This window comes from Musca domestica, unplaced genomic scaffold (genome assembly GCF_030504385.1).
Source record: "Musca domestica strain aabys unplaced genomic scaffold, Musca_domestica.polishedcontigs.V.1.1 56, whole genome shotgun sequence".
Taxonomy (NCBI): Eukaryota; Metazoa; Arthropoda; class Insecta; order Diptera; family Muscidae; genus Musca; species Musca domestica.
Window position 1 is genome coordinate 1,495,451 of NW_026712356.1, and position 20,821 is coordinate 1,516,271.

General features: G+C 37.8%; 4 protein-coding genes and 1 pseudogene across 4 annotated transcripts; all 5 read right to left on the reverse strand.

Moving 5' to 3' along the window:
* Window positions 1–807: 807 nt before the first annotated feature.
* Window positions 808–1,592, reverse strand: LOC131805458 (larval cuticle protein A2B-like). The gene is made up of 3 exons (XM_059128625.1): window positions 1,581–1,592; window positions 1,033–1,488; window positions 808–957 (listed from the first exon to the last, which is right to left on the reverse strand). The coding sequence occupies exons 1-3, from the start codon at window positions 1,590–1,592 to the stop codon at window positions 808–810; spliced, it is 618 nt and encodes a 205-aa protein (XP_058984608.1).
* Window positions 1,593–4,420: 2,828 nt separating this feature from the next.
* LOC131805455 (cuticle protein 19.8-like) lies at window positions 4,421–5,351 on the reverse strand. Its single transcript, XM_059128621.1, has 2 exons — window positions 5,340–5,351; window positions 4,421–5,252 (listed from the first exon to the last, which is right to left on the reverse strand). Exons 1-2 carry the CDS (start codon window positions 5,349–5,351, stop codon window positions 4,485–4,487), a joined length of 780 nt encoding a protein of 259 aa, XP_058984604.1. The 3' UTR covers window positions 4,421–4,484.
* A 2,592-nt stretch (window positions 5,352–7,943) lies between these two features.
* On the reverse strand, window positions 7,944–8,772 carry LOC131805446 (cuticle protein 19.8-like; annotated as a pseudogene).
* A 3,442-nt stretch (window positions 8,773–12,214) lies between these two features.
* Window positions 12,215–13,182, reverse strand: LOC131805457 (larval cuticle protein A3A-like). The gene is made up of 3 exons (XM_059128624.1): window positions 13,115–13,182; window positions 12,497–13,027; window positions 12,215–12,346 (listed from the first exon to the last, which is right to left on the reverse strand). The coding sequence occupies exons 1-3, from the start codon at window positions 13,124–13,126 to the stop codon at window positions 12,263–12,265; spliced, it is 627 nt and encodes a 208-aa protein (XP_058984607.1). The 5' UTR covers window positions 13,127–13,182; the 3' UTR covers window positions 12,215–12,262.
* A 3,772-nt stretch (window positions 13,183–16,954) lies between these two features.
* On the reverse strand, window positions 16,955–17,797 carry LOC101887921 (larval cuticle protein A3A-like). The gene is made up of 2 exons (XM_059128623.1): window positions 17,727–17,797; window positions 16,955–17,641 (listed from the first exon to the last, which is right to left on the reverse strand). The coding sequence occupies exons 1-2, from the start codon at window positions 17,736–17,738 to the stop codon at window positions 17,018–17,020; spliced, it is 636 nt and encodes a 211-aa protein (XP_058984606.1). The 5' UTR covers window positions 17,739–17,797; the 3' UTR covers window positions 16,955–17,017.
* Window positions 17,798–20,821: the final 3,024 nt, after the last annotated feature.

The following is a 20,821-nucleotide window of genomic DNA, read 5'->3' on the forward strand; positions in this document are numbered from 1 at the left end:
GTGTAGAGTTCGCACACATTGTCAAAACCACCTTCATATATCATGTTGGTATTGAAAATGAGATATATATATGTATCTTATCCAATATTTCATGATTTTTGCCACATTTCTTCATGGATTTGTCTAAAAATTGGTATTTGTTGGTCATAATAGGTTCTAGCTCCGGTGGCTATACATTATATATATTGGTCCACGTTTTTGTATAGGCCACATATAACGGTGCCTCCCGATATTCGGTATTTTGATAATTGTTACCACATTTTTCCACGAATTTGTCTAGAAATTTGTTTTGGTAGTTCTTATTGGGTTCTCGCTCCGATGCCAGTACATTGAATATTTAGGTCCATGTTTCCCTATAGCGTACATATAAAGAAACCACCGATATTCGGTATTTTGATAATTCTAGTCACATTTACCCACATAATTGTTTAAAACTTGGTATTTTAGAAGATTTTCTTGATGACAATCCTAGAAGTATAAATTTGTCTATAGAGGTTCCCGTTTTGGTATGCCCCCCTATAACGGCCTCACTCACTTTATGGTTTTTTGATAGGTTTAACTGCATTATCCAAACGGTCTTACTTGTATATAGTGTTTAAAGTGGAACACGCTTGAATTCGGATACTTTTATATAGAAAAGTTTCCTTTGCCAAAGGTGAAGGCTATTAAAAGTTCGGCCCGGCCGAATGTATTGTTTTTTTACTTGTGTTTCTTAAAACATCCAAAAATTTATATTAAACATATTTTATCACATTTCTTTTTATTCGGCTATAATAACAACTAACAATCACAGTTTTCCGTTTTTATCTAATAAGCATAAGAGATAAGAGGAGATGCGAAAGAAGTTTTCACAACAGCTGGGCCAGCGACGATAGGAGCAGGGACAGCAGTCTTAACGACGGGAGCGGCAGCATAGGCAGCTGGGGCGGCATAGGTGAAGGGAGCAGTAACGGCAGCCTTAACAACTGGGGCAGCGGCGTAGGCAGCTGGGGCAGCATAGCCGAAGGTAGCTGGGGCAACAGCCTTGACTACTGGGGCAGCAGCATAAGCAGCTGGGGCGGCATAGGCGACTGGAGCAGCAGTGTAGGCAGCCTTAACAACAGGGGCGGCAGCGGCATAGGTGGAGGGAGCAGCAACGGCGGCTTTAACAACTGGAGCAGGAGCAGCAACAGCGGGAGCAGCTACGGCAGCAACCAAAGGTTCACGACGGACAACAGCGTTGAAACCGGTGACGGGGTCGGAGGTGTAGTCAACAATGCGTCTGTAACCATCAGCATCGTTCAAAGAGTATTGACCTTGGACGAAACCACCATCACGGGTCTCAACGGCGGTCTTGGAGTCACCGGAGAGGGCATCCTTAACATCATAACCATAAGAGTATTGGGGATGGGGATCGTATTCCTCAACTTTAGCAACGGCGGCCAACGGAACAGCTGGAAGAACACCGGCGCTGGCAACAGCTACGAGAGCAGCGAACAAAGTGGCGAACTAAAAAGAAAAAAGGTGCAAACGATGTTCCATTATCCTGATGCAATTTTAATTAGATTTATATGAGTTATATATTGTAGAATCATCCTTACTTTGAATGCCATTTTATTAAAGATTATTTTGGGTTCTCTTGACCGAAAGCGATGTTGAACTGTATCGTTTAGTAAACCTACATCGATTTTTATATGTTAAACAACTAAAACTAAAAATGTGAAGTAGTCTGGTGGTTACCATGTGCACACGCGTTGAAAATAGCAGTGACAAAATAAAAGTGTGACATTGAAACCACGCTTATGAATGTAGCTTGAATATTAAACGCAGCTGAGACAATTTTTTTTTATCAAAGAGAAGAAAAAGTTTGAGTGGATGATTTCTTAAAGTAAGGAATTTATTATTAGTTGACACTTAACCAAACGCGCCTTCATCTTTAATAAAGCATTGATGCAGTAAAGTTTTTAGTAATAAATTAAAAATAAGGTGATTCATAAATGGTATATTTACACACCTATGCACTGAATATTCTTAAAGCTCTTGTAAAAATATTTTTTACATAGAAACCATGGTTCCAGGAAATTGTTTGGTAACATTTTTCACCACTAATTTTGGTCAGGTAGTTATTTAAGCTCTTAATATAAAACTCAACAAAAGTCCCAAAAGAAAACTTTAGAAATATTCTTTAATATTCTTCATTTTGTCTCTTGAAAAATATTTCTAATATTTCTTTCTTTGTGACCAAGAAGTTGATGAGAAATATTGGTTAGGCAGAAAATCCTTGAAAATGTTTTAAAAAATTCCAGATTCTTGTCCAAGTACTTAATTTTTTTTAAATACTTCAAAAAATATAATAATAGTTAAACAAAGTAGCCGAAATGGAACTCATTCGAAATCAGTCACTAAAATAAATGTTTTCTTTACCAACTGCTGGAGGGTATTAAAAACGGCTCTGCAAAAATGAAGATCCTTTTATATCCTTTGAGTGTAGTTTATTAAGATCCTGTAACTTCTAATTTTCTTGTACTTTGAAGCTAAAAAGTAAAAAAAAAACAGTAAAGAAAGTCCTAAAGTCGGGCGGGGCCGATTTTATGATACCCTACACCACTTTGCTAATTTAGTTGAGCTCCACCTAATAATTAAAAGATTTTATCGGAGAATTCAATCATACACGCTATGATTATAATTATAATTTAAAATTCAAAGGACTAAATATGCCGAAGCATTTGTATCTTCGGGCTGATATTACACGTTTGGTGCACAATAAAAGGCAAATCGGACGAAGATATATATGGGAGCTATATCTAAATTTTTACCGATTATCTCCAATTTCAATAGGGTTCGTCCTTGGGCCAAACAAATGTTGTTCGCAAAATTTCATCTCAATCGGATAATAAATGCGACCTGCATTTTGTTCACAAGAATACATGGACAGACGGACGGACAGACGGACTGACATGCATAAATCAACACAGAAAGTGATTCTATGCAGATCATCAAAAGGAACTATGGGTCTATCTCGTTTCCTTTTGCCTGTTACAAACAAATGCACAAAGACATAATACCCTGACCTTGTGGTGTAGGGTATAAAAATGTGTATAATCTTTCCTAAGAACCGTTTCTAAGAGCTTCGTATTTTCTGAAAAGTTTTTTACAAAGATCGTAGGTACATGTTTGTGATAGATTGCTTCCACAAATGTCTAATGATTTGACATCTGTAGACCAAACAACGAGAAAGGATATTAAATCTGACGATTTTGACCTTGGAGATAATGTTTGATTGAGTCTATATGACAGCGATTTTTATCTCAATGCCTGAGCTAAAAGACAAAATAAGGCCTGACAAAATGATAAATTTTAATATCATGGTCCCAAACCGGCACAAAAATCCAAATGATAACTCTCGAAGGGAGTATTCGATTTGATCCAAACTTGGTACATCTTAATATTATTGTCAAGCCTAGATCGCGTTCGGAGATGGGCAATATCGGTCCACCCCTCTTGCTACCCCCACTCACAAAATGTAAAAACTTTTAAAGAAAATATTTTAACGCACATAACAAAAAAGGATCGTCCGGTTTTGTGCAAACTTTGCAAACCCAAATATTTGTATGAGTCCTATGTCAGGTGGTAAAATAGACAATATCGAACAACTCCCTCTGGTACTTCCCCACAACGGGTCAAAATTTTTGAATAATTATGTCATTCATAAAAAGCGAAATTGTCATTTGATTATCTTTAAATTTCACATAACGCAATATTTTTATTTACACAAGATCTGTTAATGATGCAGATGATAGATGTCGGCCTACCTCTTCTGGTACCTCCCGCACAAAGGGTCACAAATTTAAATACTTTTAGGACTCATAACATGCGAAACAAGTCGGCTATTATTTTCAAACTTTGCATATCTAAATGTTTCTCTCAACCAGAGATCTGAAATAAATATAAAATTTATCAGCTCAATCCTTCTCGATCCTCCCCCACAAAATGTTAACATTTTGACTAACACTTATTCCCATAAAATTGGTAACAGATCTCTGATTCTGATATAAATTTTATCATATCCCAATATTCTTAGATGATGTGGAATACTTAGGTCCACTATATCTGGTACTTCACGCATTTTTCAAAATTTTCGAAAAATTATCGCATTAGTCATATAAAGTGGAGGAAATAGTTAATAAGGTTCAAATTGGGTAAGTTATAATATTTATATCAGAGTTAGATCAGATTAGAGCAGTATATTCTCCATAAAGGTTTAGCTTTTTGAATTATCATAATGTTAGTCATAACATATTTAAATAAACTGAAATAAGCTGAGGTAAACATATGTCGGTTAATTTTAATTTAAACAAATACATTTGTTATTGAAAATCCTTTTCAGCTTTTTCTAAATCTCTATCTTTTGAAAATAAAAACAATTAACATTTTAAATTAAATAAATTCTTGGCATATCTTTATTCATCCATAACAACTAACAATCACAGTCGATCCGTTTTTATCTAATAAGCATAAGAGATAAGGGGAGATGCGAAGCTAGTCTTTACAACAGCTGGGCCAGCAACAACGGGAGCAGGAACGGCAGCCTTAACAACGGGGGCAGCGGCATAGGCAGCTGGGGCAGCATAGCCGAAAGTAGCTGGGGCAACAGCCTTGACGACGGGGGAAGCAGCATAAGCAGCTGGGGCGGCATAGGCGAATGGAGCGGCAGTGTAGGCAGCCTTAACGACAGGGGCGGCAGCGGCGTAGGTGAAGGGAGCAGCAACGGCGGCCTTAACAACAGGAGCGGCAGCATAAGCAGCGGGGGCGGCATAGGCGACTGGAGCAGTAGAGTAGGCAGCCTTCACTACTGGAGCAGCAGCGGCATAGGTGAAGGGAGCAGCAACTGCGGCCTTAACAACTGGAGCAGGGGCAGCAACAACGGGAGCAGCTACGGCAGCCTTAACAACGGGGGCAGCAGCAACGGCAGCTACCAAAGGTTCACGACGAACAACAGCGTTGAAACCGTTGACGGGGTCAGAGGTGTAGTCGACAATGCGTCTGTAACCATCAGCGTCATTCAAAGAGTATTGACCTTGGACGAAACCACCATCACGGGTCTCAACGGCTGTCTTGGAGTCACCGGTGAGGGCATCCTTAACATCATAACCATAAGAGTATTGGGGATGGGGATCGTATTCCTCAACTTTGGCAACGGCGGCCAATGGAGCAGCTGCTGGCAGAACACCGGCGCTGGCAACAGCTACGAGAGCAGCGAACAAGGTAACGAACTAGAAAAATACGAGGGGTAAAATATTTATTAAAATTCATTATCCGTGGAATTTCCTTAATTATATATGTATATCCGTAATCCTTACTTTGAATGCCATTTTAATGCGTTTAGGGGTGGTTGGTTCTTTTGAGATGCTTTAAAAGCCAAAAGTGGAATTGAACTGTGTTGCTTGTCCAACACTTTTGGATTTTTATATAAAAATCTAAAAAAAAAAAAAACAAATATCAAATCGCTTCACAAAATACTTAGCATATGCATGTGAAGGTATGTATTGATAGCGGCTACTGTCGCCGAAATAAAAGTGTAACATTGAACTAGTACCATTTAACGTTTATTGCATACTAATATTTCGACAATGCGGTAGGTGTTCCCACTTAAAGTTTGTATTGTTATGGTGATGAACATTTTATTGAAAATAGTTAGAATTTTCATACGCCAAAGAATGACGTGAATTAGTCAAATGTCGTTTTATTTTTTTTGTACAAAATTAACTAGATAAATATCTGTAACTTATAATTCTACTTAAAAAAAGACATAGGCGAATACATTTGCGTTGAAAGTTGCTGTAAGAAGTGCAAAAAGTGATTGTTATTTTATATAAAAATAATTGCGAAAATCTTGCAAGCATAACTCCAATAGAATTGTGGGTCATATACTTTATGGAGTTATAGGTACATTAATAAACTATTTTTGCATTATGATGCAGGACTCCAAAAATCTCCAACTTGACATCATTTTAGAAAACACAAAAAAAAAATATTTACAAAATTTTATTTTGTTAGAGAAAAATATCAACATTTCCACTGTATTTAAAACACGTAAAAAAGCAGCTGTGTTCGTCCGGGTCGAATTTTTAATACCCTCCACCATTTGGAAGGAATTTGAAAAATTTCAAAAAATTCCGGTGAATAATGTCGCTAAAATCACTAAAATACGGAATTAAGGGAGGTGCCGGGATTTGGTATAGTTGTCTTCCTACAGCTGTTAAAATTATTCCAATGACAGCTTATTATATTTTTAACAAGCGTACAATAATTTCTTTGGCTGGAATTCCACAAGTGATTGTCGTCAGAGCACTCCAACATTTAAATCTGAATAAATCTTTTGTGTCTCGTACCATCGCTCATTACCGTGATACTAGTAGCGCAGCCAGCGCTCTCCTCTCGTATTAATCGACCGTGGCATCAGAATAAATGATTAATATTATCGCGAAAATATTCTGGAGGGTGTATTAAAGCCTTGGGCACGCAAACATTTTAGCTGCAGACATTGGACATTCCAACCCAAGAATGGTCACAAAATGAGGTTCCTCGCTTCATTTCCAGCGCACAATGGCCACCACAATCTCCGGATACCAATCCGTTGGACTATTGTGTTTGGAGTATTTTGGAAAGCAATCTTGGCACTAACAAATACCAAAGTGTCGATCATCTCAAGTAAGCGCTTCGCCGGAAATGGGCCAAAAAAACCACAGGATAATATTCTGGCAGCGTTAGACGGCTTCATTAGCCGTTTGAAGGCCATAATTCGGTCCAGTGATACCAATTCGAACAAATCTTAACTTATTTTGCAATTTGATGCTTTTTCCGACATTTTGTGCTTTTGACATTTTGTGCTTTCATTAAATAAAATTAAAAAAAAAAAAATTTCAAAATTATGGCATTTGACTTAGTTGCAGTTTTTTTTTTTTATCTCACCTTGTATATACCTGCTTTGTGGAGTCCAAAATGTATATTTCGAAGTGTTACAAATGGAATGACAAACTTAAAACTTACTATGATAAAGGGTATAAAAAGCATCAATGTTCCAAAAAATCCTAAAATGTTAAATAATTTTTTTTTCATAAATTTCCCTCGGACTTTTTCTAGTTGACGCCTGAAACTAACATAAAATTTCGTTTTAGGCGGAATTTGTCAGAAAGAGAAATGTCATACAAATTTTTTATTATAAATCTTAGAATAAGTCATTTATCTAGCTTCAAAATTCATATACTAAAAGTGAAAAATAATGTTTTATAAACTCGTATCCAATGCGAGTAAAAATCTCCCTTTATACATTTTTTGGACAATGTGTCAAAGTAGAAATTATTCTGGATAGAATTTCATTGTGGATCTCTGAATAAAGACCATTCGTGTACCAAATATGTACCATAAAAAATAGTATACATTTTTGTTAAGAAACCCATAGTATATTTCTGAAAAATTTAGCATTTTTTCTAAATTCGCTGCAAATTTTCTTATAATTTCATTGCTATCACTCGACTACCACCATTTGGCCTAAGAACCCAGAAGTCATTTGAGGTTTTAATCTAAAAATGAGGACTAACAAGTCCACTTGGCATATTTCCACAACCCAGACTGGTACAATGAAATTATAAGAGAATGTACAGCGAACTGGGTAAACTGCTATTTTTTCAGAAATGAACAATATTTTTTATCAATAACGAAATTGTATGCTAATTTCAGGCGTCAACTCGAAAAAATTGAATTCTGAAGCACTATGCGCCGTAAAAAGTATCCCATGAAAATGACACGACAATAATTTTTGCTCCAATCCGCTATATAGTTTAAACTCAACCAAATATATGTCTTATTGAAAATCCTTTCCCGCCTCAGCTTTCACTAAATCTGTACCTTTTGCAATAAAAACAATAAACATTTTTAATTAAATAAATTCATGGCATATCTTTATTCATCCATAACAACTAACAATCACAGTCGATCCGTTTTTATCTAATAAGCATAAGAGATAAGGGGAGATGCGAAGCTAGTCGTTACAACAGCTGGGCCAGCAACAACGGGAGCTGGGACGGCAGCCTTAACAACGGGGGCAGCGGCGTAGGCAGCTGGGGCAGCATAGCCGAAGGTAGCTGGGGCAACAGCCTTGACGACGGGGGAAGCAGCATAAGCAGCTGGGGCGGCATAGGCGAATGGAGTGGCAGTGTAGGCAGCCTTAACTACAGGGGCGGCAGCGGCATAGGTGAAGGGAGCAGCAACGGCGGTCTTAACAACAGGAGCGGCAGCATAAGCAGCGGGGGCGGCATAGGCGACTGGACCAGTAGAGTAGGCAGCCTTCACTACTGGAGCAGCAGCGGCATAGGTGAATGGAGCAGCAACGGCGGCCTTAACAACTGGAGCAGGAGCAGCAACAACGGGAGCAGCTACGGCAGCCTTAACAACGGGGGCAGCAGCAACGGCAGCTACCAAAGGTTCACGACGAACAACAGCGTTGAAACCGTTGACGGGGTCAGAGGTGTAGTCGACAATGCGTCTGTAACCATCAGCGTCATTCAAAGAGTATTGACCTTGGACGAAACCACCATCACGGGTCTCAACGGCGGTCTTAGAGTCACCGGTGAGGGCATCCTTAACATCATAACCATAGGAGTATTGGGGATGGGGATCGTATTCCTCAACTTTAGCAACGGCGGCCAAGGGAGCAGCTGGCAGAACACCGGCGCTGGCAACAGCTACGAGAGCAGCGAACAAGGTAACGAACTAGAAAAATACGAGGGGTAAAATATTTATTAAAATTCATTATCCGTGGAATTTCCTTAGGTATATATGTATATCCGTAATCCTTACTGTGAATGCCATTTAAATGCGTTTAGGGGTGGTTGGTTCTTTTGAGATGCTTTAAAAGCCAAAAGTGGAATTGAACTGTGTTGATTGTCCAACACTTTTGGATTTTTATATAAAAACCTAAAAAAAAAACAAATATAAAATCGCTTCACAAAATACTTAGCATATGCATGTGAAGGTATGTATTGATAGCGGCTGGTGTCGCCAAAATAAAAGTGTAACATTGAACTAGTACCATTTAACGTTTATTGCATACTAATATTTCGACGATGCAGGAGGTGGAACACCACTTAAAATTTGTACTGTTATGGTGATGAACATTTTATTGAAAATAGTTAGAATTTTCATACGCCAAAGAATGACGTGAATTAGTCAAATGTCGTTTTAATTCTTTTGTACAAAATTAAGTAGATAAATATCTGTAACTAATAATTCTACTTAAAAACGACGTAGGCGAACACATTATCGTAGAAAGTTGCTGTAAGAAGCGCAAAAAGTGATTGTTATTTTATATAAAAGTAATTTGCGAAAATCTTGCAAGCATAACTCCAATAGAATTGTGGGTCATATACATTACAGAGTTATAGGTTAATAAACTCATTTTTGCATTATGACGCAGGACTCCAAAAATCTCCAACTTGACATCATTTTAGAAAACAAAAAAAAAAATTATTTAAAAAATTTATTTTGTTAGAGAAAAATATCAATATTTCCACTGTATTTAAAACACGTAAAAAAGCAGCTGTGTTCGTCCGGGTCGAATTTTTAATACACTTCACCATTTGGAAGGGACTTGAAAATTTTCAAAAAATGCTGGTGAATAATGTCGCTAAAATACCCAATTAAGGGAGGAACCGGGATTTAGTATGGCTGTCGTCCTACTGCTGTTAAAATTATTCCAAATGACAGCCTTTTATATTGTTTACAAGCGTACAAAAGCATTTTTGTGAGAATTTTCCAGAAAAAAAGTTATTCAAGCGTGGTAGTGTGATTTCTTTATATTTCGCTGGAAAACCACAAGTGACTGTCGTTAGAGCACTCCAACATTTAAATCTGAATAAATCTTTTGTTTCTCGTACCATCGCTCATTACCGTGATACTAGTAGCGTAGCCAGCCGTCAAGGAAGTGGACGGAAGAAAACAGCAACATTAGGCCGCCATAACAGCCGATGGTCCCTCTCCGCTCGTATTAATCGACCGTGGCATCAGAATATATGCCGAATATTATCGAGAAAATATTCTAGAGGGTGTATTAAAACCTTGGGCACGCAAACATTTTGGCTGCAGACCTTAGACATTCCAACCCAAGAATGGTCACAAAACGAGGTTCCTCGCTTCATTTCCAGCTCACAACGACCACCAAAATCTCCGGATACCAATCCGTTGGACTATTGTGTCTGGAGTATTTTGGAGAGCAAGCTTGGCACTATCAAATACCAAAGTGTCGATCACCTCAAGTAAGCGCTTCTCCGGGAATGGGCCAAAATAACGCAGAGCATCATTCGGGCAGCGTGTGACGGTTTCATTGGCCGTTTGAAGGCCATAATTCGGTCCAAAGGTAACCAATTCGAACAAATCTTAACTCATTTTGCAATGTGATGCTATTTCCAACATTTTTTGCTTTCATTCAATAAAATTTGAAAAAAAATTAAAAGTTATTGCGTTTGACTTTGTTGCAGTTTTTTTATCTCACCCTGTATATACCTGCTTTGTGGAGTCTAAAATGTATATTGCGAAGTGTTACAAATTGAATGACAAACTTAAAACTTAATATGGTAAAGGGTATAAAAAGCATAAATGTTCCAAAAAATCCTGAAATGTTAAATAATTTTTTGATCAAATTTTTCTCGGACTTTTTCTAGCTGACGCCTGAAAGTAACATAAAATTTCGTTTTAGGCGGAATTTGTCAGAAAGAAAAATGTACTACACAAATTTTCACTACAAATCTTAGAATAAATCATATATCTAGGTTGAAAATTCATATACTAAAAGTGAACAAGTAAAAAAACATTAAGTTCGGCCGGGCCAAACTTTTAATACCCTCCACCTTAGGTTAAAGGAAACATTAGAACCTATATACCAATTTTTAGACATATTCATGGGAAAATGTGCCAAAAGTCATCAAAATACCAAACATCTGGCTATATGGTGCTATACAAAAACGTGGACCTATACATGAAGTGTTTCGCCAAAAGAGCTATAACCCATTAAGACCAACAAATACCAATTTCCAGACAAATCCGCGAAGAAATGTGGCAAAAACCATTAAAATATAGAATATCGGGAGGTACCTTTATATGGGGGCTATACCATATCGTGGACCTATACATGCAATGTCTCGCTACATGAACTAGGACCCGTTATGGCCTACAAATACCAATTTTAAGACAAATCCGCGAAGAAATTTGGCAAAAACCATTAAAATACCGAATATCTGGTGGTACCGTTATATGGGGACTATACCAAAACGTGGACCGATATTTTCAATACCAACCATCCTAGACACAATAAAAATTGCTCTGCTAAATTTTGGCGCTCTACGTTAAATAATGTGGGCTGTATCGTGATTTCAAGAGACAGAGGGACGGACGGACAGACAGACAGACGGACATCGTTAAATTTTACTTAGAATTTTATGCTGATTATGAATATATACACTTTATGGGGTCTACGACGAATATTTAAGGATGTTACAATGTCAAAGTTAATATACCCTCCTTTCCTAGGTGGAGGGTATAAAAATGCGAGTAAAAATCTCTCTTTATACATTTTTTGGAGAATGTGTCAAAGTAGAAATTATTCCGGATAGAATTTCATTGTGGATCTCTGAATAAAGATTCGTGTACCAAATATGTACCATAAAAAATAGTATACATTTTTGTTAAGAAAAACTTTCTTTATTTCTGAACAATTTAGCATTTTTTCTCAATTCGCTGCAATTTTTCTTATAATTTCATTGCTATCACTCGACTACCACCATTTGGCCTAAGAACCCAGAAGTCATTTGAGGTTTTAATCTAAAAATGAGGACTAACAAGTTCACTTGGCATTTTCCACAACCCAGACTGGTACAAAATGTACAGCGAACTGGGTAAACTGCTATTTTTTCAGAAATGAACAATATTCTTTATCAACAACGAAATTTTATGCTAATTTCAGGCGTCAACTCGAAAAAATCGAATTCTGAAGCACTATGCGCCGTAATAAGTACCCCATGAAAATGGCATGACACTAATTTTTGCTCCAATCCGCTATTTAGTTTAAACTCAGCCAAATATATGCCTTATTGAAAATCCTTTCCCGCCTCAGCTTTCACTAAATCTGTACCTTTTGCAATAAAAACAATAAACATTTTAAATTAAATAAATTCATGGCATATCTTTATTCATCCATAACAACTAACAATCACAGTCGATCCGTTTTTATCTAATAAGCATAAGAGATAAGGGGAGATGCGAAGCTAGTTTTTACAACAGCTGGGCCAGCAACAACGGGAGCTGGGACGTTAGCCTTAACAACGGGGGCAGCGGCATAGGCAGCTGGAGCAGCATAGCCGAAGGTAGCTGGGGCAACAGCCTTGACGACGGGGGAAGCAGCATAAGCAGCTGGGGCGGCATAGGCGAATGGAGTGGCAGTGTAGGCAGCCTTAACTACAGGGGCGGCAGCGGCATAGGTGAAGGGAGCAGCAACGGCGGCCTTAACAACAGGAGCGGCAGCATAAGCAGCGGGGGCGGCATAGGCGACTGGACCAGTAGAGTAGGCAGCCTTCACTACTGGAGCAGCAGCGGCATAGGTGAATGGAGCAGCAACGGCTGCCTTAACAACTGGAGCAGGGGCAGCAACAACGGGAGCAGCTACGGCAGCCTTAACGACGGGGGCAGCAGCAACGGCAGCTACCAAAGGTTCACGACGGACAACAGCGTTGAAACCGTTGACGGGGTCAGAGGTGTAGTCGACAATGCGTCTGTAACCATCAGCGTCATTCAAAGAGTATTGACCTTGGACGAAACCACCATCACGGGTCTCAACGGCAGTCTTAGAGTCACCGGTGAGGGCATCCTTAACATCATAACCATAAGAGTATTGGGGATGGGGGTCGTATTCCTCAACTTTAGCAACGGCGGCCAAGGGAGCAGCTGGCAGAACACCGGCGCTGGCAACAGCTACGAGAGCAGCGAACAAGGTAACGAACTAGAAAAATACGAGGGGTAAAATATTTATTAAAATTCATTATCCGTGGAATTTCCTTAATTATATATGTATATCCGTAATCCTTACTTTGAATGCCATTTTAATGCGTTTAGGGGTGGTTGGTTCTTTTGAGATGCTTTAAAAGCCAAAAGTGGAATTGAACTGTGTTGATTGTCCAACACTTTTGGACTTTTATATAAAAAACTAAAAAAGAAATATAAAAGCGTATCACAAATTATTTAGCATATGCATGTGAAGGTATGTATTGATAGCGGCTGGTGTCGCCAAAATAAAAGTGTAACATTGAACTAGTACCATTTAACGTTTATTGAAAACTAATATTCCAATAATGCGGGAGTTGTTCGCACTGAAAATTTGTGTTTTATGGTGATGACATTTTACTGGAATGCTTAGAATTTTCATGCACCGAATAGAGTTGAATTTCCCAAATAAAATGAATTGACAAATATGATATCTATTTTAATAAAAGTGTAAAGTAATTGACTGACTGGCTGAATGACTTAATGATTCATCAACGCCTAGACGAAACGGCTGAAGCTAGAATCTTGAAAATTTGGGTAAGAGTCACTCTTGGTCCAAGGATGTCCGATAAGGCTAGGTTTTTGGAAATTCGAACTCGTACTAGACTAGAATAGTTCTAAAAAGTACTAAATGGATGTACTAAAGTACCATTTCGTATCATGTGAACGGTTAGAGCTACAAACGTAAAATTTGGAATGGAAACGGAGGTTGAGGAGTAGGGTCGATATAAGGAGGTAGTTTCGGAATTGTGTACTCATTCATACGAAAAGTACTAAACTGTTCTAAATTTGGTAAAATTGGAATTTGGAGTAATGGATGGAGCTGGAGTCCTGAAATTTAAAATTAACATTACTGGCGGAGTGTAGGATTGGGGTATGGACTTAATTTTCAAAATTTGTACTTATATGCAGGACCGGTACTAATTTGAATTTCAGTAAACCGATAGAGCTGGAATCCTTTAATTTGGAAATAAGATTACTTTGCATTGTAGGATTGGCGTATGTAGATAGTTTTGGAAATTTGTACTTATGTGTACGGAATGGTACCAAATTTGGCACAATTTAAATTTTGGTGGAACCGATGGAGTCGGAATTCTGAAACTTAGAAATAAGATTTCTATTGTACTTACGTATAGGAAATGGTACAAAATCTTGTACAATTTAAATTATGGGAGAACCAATAGAGTTGGAATCCAGAAATTTGGAACTAAGATTACTATTGCATTGTAGGGCTGAGGTATGTAGATGGTTTTGGAAATTCGTACTTATTTGTACTAAATGATACTAAATTTGGTACAATTTAAATTGGGCGTGAACCGGTAGAGTTGGAAGCCTTAAATTTTGAAAAAATAAGATTTAGATTGTATGATGTAAGTAGTTTTGTAAATTCGTACTTTTGTATACTAAATGGTACTAAATTTGGTATAATGAGGATTTGTGTGAACAGATATGGCTGGAATCCTGAAAGTGGGTAATGAGATTTTTATGGGATTATATGATGCAGATGGTTATTGAAATGTGTACTTATGTGTACCAAATGACACTTAATTTGGTACAAGTTGGTTTTGTGTAGAGCTGAAAATTTGGAATACGATTTCTAAGGATTGTAGAGGTATATATTTGTATGTACTAAATTTGGTACAATTTGGATGTGTGTGAACAGAAAGAGCTGAAATCCCGAAATTTGGAAACAAGATTACTTTTTTTTAGGGTTGAGTTATGTGTACTAAATAGTACTTAATTTGTCATAAATTCGATATGGAGCTAGAGTTTTGAAATTTGGAACTATTTTTGAAAATAAGTACTACAAGAGTAGAAAAGGCGAAAAGTTTACAACATTTAGTGTTGATCGTAGGGACAGTTAGATTTCTGAGTTTTAGTGTTTGGGTCAGAATTGGTGTATAGTGTTGAGATATGGAGATGGTATTGGAAATACGTACCGTAGATGTATGAAAGGTATTAAATGGCACTAAAATGTGCTAAAAAGTGGTACTAAATTTGGTATTTGGATAAGGATTTGAGTTGGAAGTCTAAAATTTAGAATTAGATCGCCTTTTGTGCGAATTGGTTGATATATGGCGTGGAACTTGGAAATACCAAATACTAACTTAGCATAGATTCAGTCAATATAAATTCCTTATTCCGCATACGAAGTAGCGGGCTCTTGCTAGTAACTAATAAGTCTACTTTAAAAAGAGACATAGGTGAACATATTTTATGTCGCGTGAAAATGCCTAGATTTAGTAGATATCGTCGAAAGTTGCTGTAAGAAGCTTCGAAAGTGATTGTAATCTTCTTCTATATGTACAGGGTTGCCTATATTCGACGGACCCATCTGGCAACGCCATAACTTTTGACAGAGATGTCACATCGCTTAATGACATACCGCGTTTGAATCGTCAGTCCAAGCAGATTTTTACCATGAACCAATACACGCCACGCGTGCGCTCTGAAATAGTTGAAATTTACAAGAAGTCAATTGTGAAAACTCAACGTGCTTTTAAAACATTAAAAAATGTGAGAAGTGCGCCTTCTAAGAACACCATTAAGCGTTTATACGAAAAATTTTAGACTGGTAAGGCTCTTTCTAATCCGAAGAGGCCATATAAAAGTCGACCAAGGCGATCGGCCGAGAATATCGCTGCCGTAAGAGCCAGTGTTGAGAGGTCCCCAAAAACGCCGTTCTCAGCAGTTGGGCATGGCTCGGTCCACTTTACAACGGATTATTCGCATTGATTTGCATTTGTTCCCGTAAAAAATTCAATTGACGCAAAATATGTTGCCTGCGGACAAGCCTCGTCGATTGGAATGGGCCCAAAGGTCCGTCGAATATGGGCAACCCTGTATATATAAAGGAGGAAAATGTTTGTACGTTTGTAATTTATGGACTCAAAACTAATTTTCCTGAAAATTTCCAAATATATTACAGCATTGCCCGAATGTAACATAGGCTATATATATTTTTGAATTTTTACTTGGAACTGGAGATATAGCATTAGAATCGGAGTTACCTCCAAAAATGATTTTGTGTGCACATGTATTTTGATCGGTTATATTTACAGTCTTCAAATTTGGAATGTGTAACGGAATTCGGTGCAAAAATAAATTTGTAAATTATATTGAAATTGCTCCATATTTTGATTTGATATAGTTCCATATATATTTTCGGCCGGTTTCATATATTTGTCATAGGAGTAATTTTTGAATGCATCCTGAGAAGAATATCCCCAGACAAAACCCAAGGGAACTGATTAGAATTGATGGTTCTTCCCAAAACCATTTTTCTCCACTAATAATTATATATCTCAGATATAATTATTTGATTTTTAGATATTTAATTCGACCTTTATTATATATTTTTACAAATTCAAATTTAATAAAAAATGAGCTCGAGGTCTTTGTTGTTGTTTAATTATTTATTATTTTCGATATTTCGTCCTCCAACGGAAGACATCATCAGGAACAATACTGTTTAAACATATAACAAAATTTTACAAAATATCGCTGAGCTTCGATATATCGATATCAGATATATCCTAAGTAGTATCCGATTTTGCTGGAACTGCGAGCTCTGTTATATTTTCAAGTGATATTTTCAATTTCAAGTGAGAAAATCGGCAATATCGGGCGAGTTTCTCTGCAACCTTTACGACAATGGGTCATATTACGGCCACTTATTAAAATAGTTCAACATAATTGTATATCGAATAAAAGTTTATTTCAGATATCAATTATAGTTTTTGCCTGGAAAAGTGAATGCTGTGCCATAATATGTATCCCATAAAAATTACACTGTTTTATATATTGTTCCCATCCGAGTTCGAATTTGTATTAAACAAAAAGTCCACTAGGAATTTGGCATTAAAAGTCCCATGGCTCAATTAAATAAAATCATGGCATATCTTTATTCAGCTATAACAACTAACAATCACAGTCGATCCGTTTTTATCTAATAAGCATAAGAGATAAGGGGAGATGCGAAGCTAGTTTTTACGACAGCTGGGCCAGCAACAATGGGAGCAGGGACGGCAGCTTTAACAACGGGGGCAGCATAGCCGAAGGTAGCTGGGGCAACAGCCTTGACTACTGGGGCAGCAGCATAAGCAGCTGGGGCGGCATAGGCAAATGGAGCGGCAGTGTAGGCAGCCTTAACGACAGGGGCGGCAGCGGCATAGGTGAAGGGAGCAGCAACGACGGCCTTAACAACTGGAGCAGGGGCAGCAACAACGGGAGCAGCTACGGCAGCCTTAACGACGGGGGCGGCAGCAACGGCAGCTACCAAAGGTTCACGACGGACAACAGCGTTGAAACCGTTGACGGGGTCAGAGGTGTAGTCGACAATGCGTCTGTAACCATCAGCATCATTCAAAGAGTATTGACCTTGGACGAAACCGCCATCACGGGTCTCAACGGCGGTCTTGGAGTCACCGGAGAGGGCATCCTTAACATCATAACCATAAGAGTATTGGGGATGGGGATCGTATTCCTCAACTTTGGCGACGGCGGCCAAGGGAGCAGCTGGCAGAACACCGGCGCTGGCAACAGCTACGAGAGCAGCGAACAAAGTGACGAACTAGAAACGAAAAAATCAGCAAATTAATATCCATTATCCAAGGAATCTTGTATGATTGGTATCCGTATTGTAGTATCCTCCTTACTTTGAATGCCATTTTAATAAAATTTGGGCCTGTTTTTTTTTTTTGATATGCTCTAAATACCAAAGATGGATTTGAACTGTGTCGATTGTCAAATGCTCCTTGTCTTTTATATGGAAAGACACAAACATTTCCTAAAACAAAAGACCCAACCAAAAACCACTTGCTGAGGTACTCGTAACAAGTTGTCCCAAAATGTTGGTGTAAAATTGTGAAAACGCTACCGAATCACACGTTAATTGAATATTAACGCACGTCTGGTTGTTACCATTAATTGAATCGTATTTAGTGACTAATCAATTGATGAGTTGTGGATGTCGGCCCAAGTTAGATTTTGTTGTTTACGTTGTTGTAGAGGTAGTTTTATTGTTGTAATAATATTTGCATTCCATGTTCACATGCGCACGCGAACAATTGACGTTCTACATGCCCAAGGCAAAGTGGAACTTATGAAATATATCAGGTTTACTTTCAGAAAGAAAGGAAGTCTCACATATTATAGTGGTTAAAAAAAAGAAATGTTTTTTTCATTCTGGAAAGAAATGATATGTGCATTAAAATTGTATGCTCTCTAAAACAGTTATGTATACCAGCTTTGTATGATGACATTTTAATCCCAACACGGTATTTTAAAAAAGGGGAAAAGAGGCAGCGTATCGGATGGTTGCGATGAAGATGCGGTTTGTACGGAATTAAAAATGTGAGATATTCAGTGAATCTTTAACAACTGCTGTGATTCCGTTCTTTAGTCTTTACTACAGTGTGGCGCAGATTACAAACAGTACGAAATCACAGCAGTTATTAAAATAAAGATTCTTTGCATATTTTGCATTTTGAAATCCGATTTAGGGATATATTTTGTATGCATTTATTTGTCCAATTTTACACAAACCCTAATTAAACGAATATTTGCATTATATGTATGTTCGTATATCCGCCGCCATGGTAAGAAATGGTATAAAGCATTTGATACGGTCAAAACGTGCCTCATCAAAATAATGTTTTTAAACCCTAGATCTCTTTGGGCCAAAACCGTTTCAGGACATTTAAAGTCGATTTATCGGTGTCCGTCCGTCTGCCTGGCTGTTGCGCACGATAACTCTCGAGGAGAGTATCCGATTAGGTACAAACTTGGTACATCGCAATATCATTGTCAAGCTTAGATCGAGTTTGAAGACGGGCAATATCGGTACACTCTTTCTAGTACCTTCCCCACAAAATGTCGAAATATTCAAATAAATAATTTACTGCACAGAAAAAGAGAGGATAATCCGATTTTGCTCCAACTTTGCAAATTTTAATATTTGCATCAGTGCTACGTCAGGTGCGAAAATGGATATCGGCACCTCCCCCAACAAGGGGTCAAAATTTTGAATAATTATAACTCTTATAAAATATGATGTAAGACCCCGATTGTCTTCAAACTACACACATTAAAATATTTTTGTTAACCCAAAGTTTCTGGTACCTCCCCCACAAAAAGGTTATAATTATACCCTACAACACTATGTGTTGGGGGTATTATAAGTTTGATTGGGCCAAAAATTATGTAACATCTCGAAATATTGGTTTCCCACATAGAAAGTATATATGGATCTTCCTATCTCGCCGAGCTGAGTCGATCTAGCTATGTATGTCCGTCCGTCCGTCTGTCCGTCTGTCCGTCTGTCCATGTTAATTTGTAATCACTCTACAGGTCGCAATTATGGTCTGATTTTCACGAAATTGAAAGTGGAGGTGGGGTTTGGGCCAGAATAGAACCCTATTGCTTTTGGAGATGATCGCATAATATTTAGGGGTTGAAATGGACTAAATACTGAAAAATTTCCTGATTTTGCAGTTGCTCTACAGGTCGCAGTTATAGACCTATTGACGCGGAAGTTAGCATGGGGCTAGAGCTTAGGGCTGGGCAGAAGTCTCCCAATTTTGATTGTCATCGGGTAATATTTAGTGGGTGAAATAGACCATAGCATTTATGTTAAATAAAAGTCAAATTTTTCATTACCGCGAATATTTTTAATTCCGGCGAAATCACAAATAGATGAAGAGGTCAATTCTGACCGTTAGGTGGATGCCGATAGTAAATATATCTGATATATATACAATGTAAATATACAATGGAAGGGGATGTTAGCTAGAATGCATATAGCTCAAGAATGGATGGGCCGATTTTGACAAATTTTGTCAATTCAGAATGCCCTCTTGGCGTAAAAGAATAAAACGTAAGAAAATCGCATAAAAATATACCAATAATGATGTTAATATATATTTTGTAGTGTATTGAGACATATTTTTTATTTTTTCATATTTTTTATCGCATTCGATTTTTTCAATTTGACTTAATATTGAAGTGTACATTTTGTAAATTTTTTTCACCTTACAACACAGGTTGGGGTTATGAATTACAGATTGCAATTATCGTCCGATCTCAGGCTCAGAAGAGCTATTGTGTTCAACGATGACCGCAATATATTTAGGGGTTGAAATGGACCAACCACTAAAAATGTTACTGATTTTGCAGCCACAAATAGTAACCAAAGGACACGAAATCTCACATGTAGTTAAGGTTTAGGACAGCGGGTAGAATGGACCACTACTTTTGTGTGAAAATATACCAACATTACTTACAGGCGATATCCGAACACACAAAACGCGAAATTCTGGCTGATTTCATTGAATATAGCCAAATGTCGTAGACAAGTAAATAATATAGGTGAGTCTAAATTTGGAGATACAGAGGGGCCTCTTGCTTTTGGAGATGATCGCTAAATATTTAGGGGTTCAAATGAACCAAAAACAGAAAAGAAATTCTGATCACACAATTTACGCCAATCGACATGCCTGATAAAAGCGTTAAGGACAGGGAAGAATTCTAGCTTTTTGGATGACCATTGGATTATATTTAGCTGTAAACTGGACCACAACCACTAACAGCACGACGGAGTGCGCAAGTGCTAAGGGCAATATCTGGGCAGTGCTCCATGACAAAATTTCAAAAGCGAAATTTTCCAAAATGGACTTGGACATAAGGGTGCTTCTAACATATTGTAGTGTTGTAGGGTATCACATGGTCGACCCCGCACGACTATAGCCTTTGC

Bases quoted from the DNA above. Each gene is read 5' to 3' on its own strand.
- LOC131805458 (XM_059128625.1), bottom strand. The intron at 958-1,032 runs GTAGTCAAGGCT...CCAGTTGTTAAG, and splicing joins CTGCTTATGCTGCTGCCCCA to GCTGCCGTTACTGCTCCCTT.
- LOC131805457 (XM_059128624.1), bottom strand. The intron at 12,347-12,496 runs GCCCCTGTAGTT...CCCGTTGTTAAG, and splicing joins CCTTCACCTATGCCGCTGCC to GCTAACGTCCCAGCTCCCGT.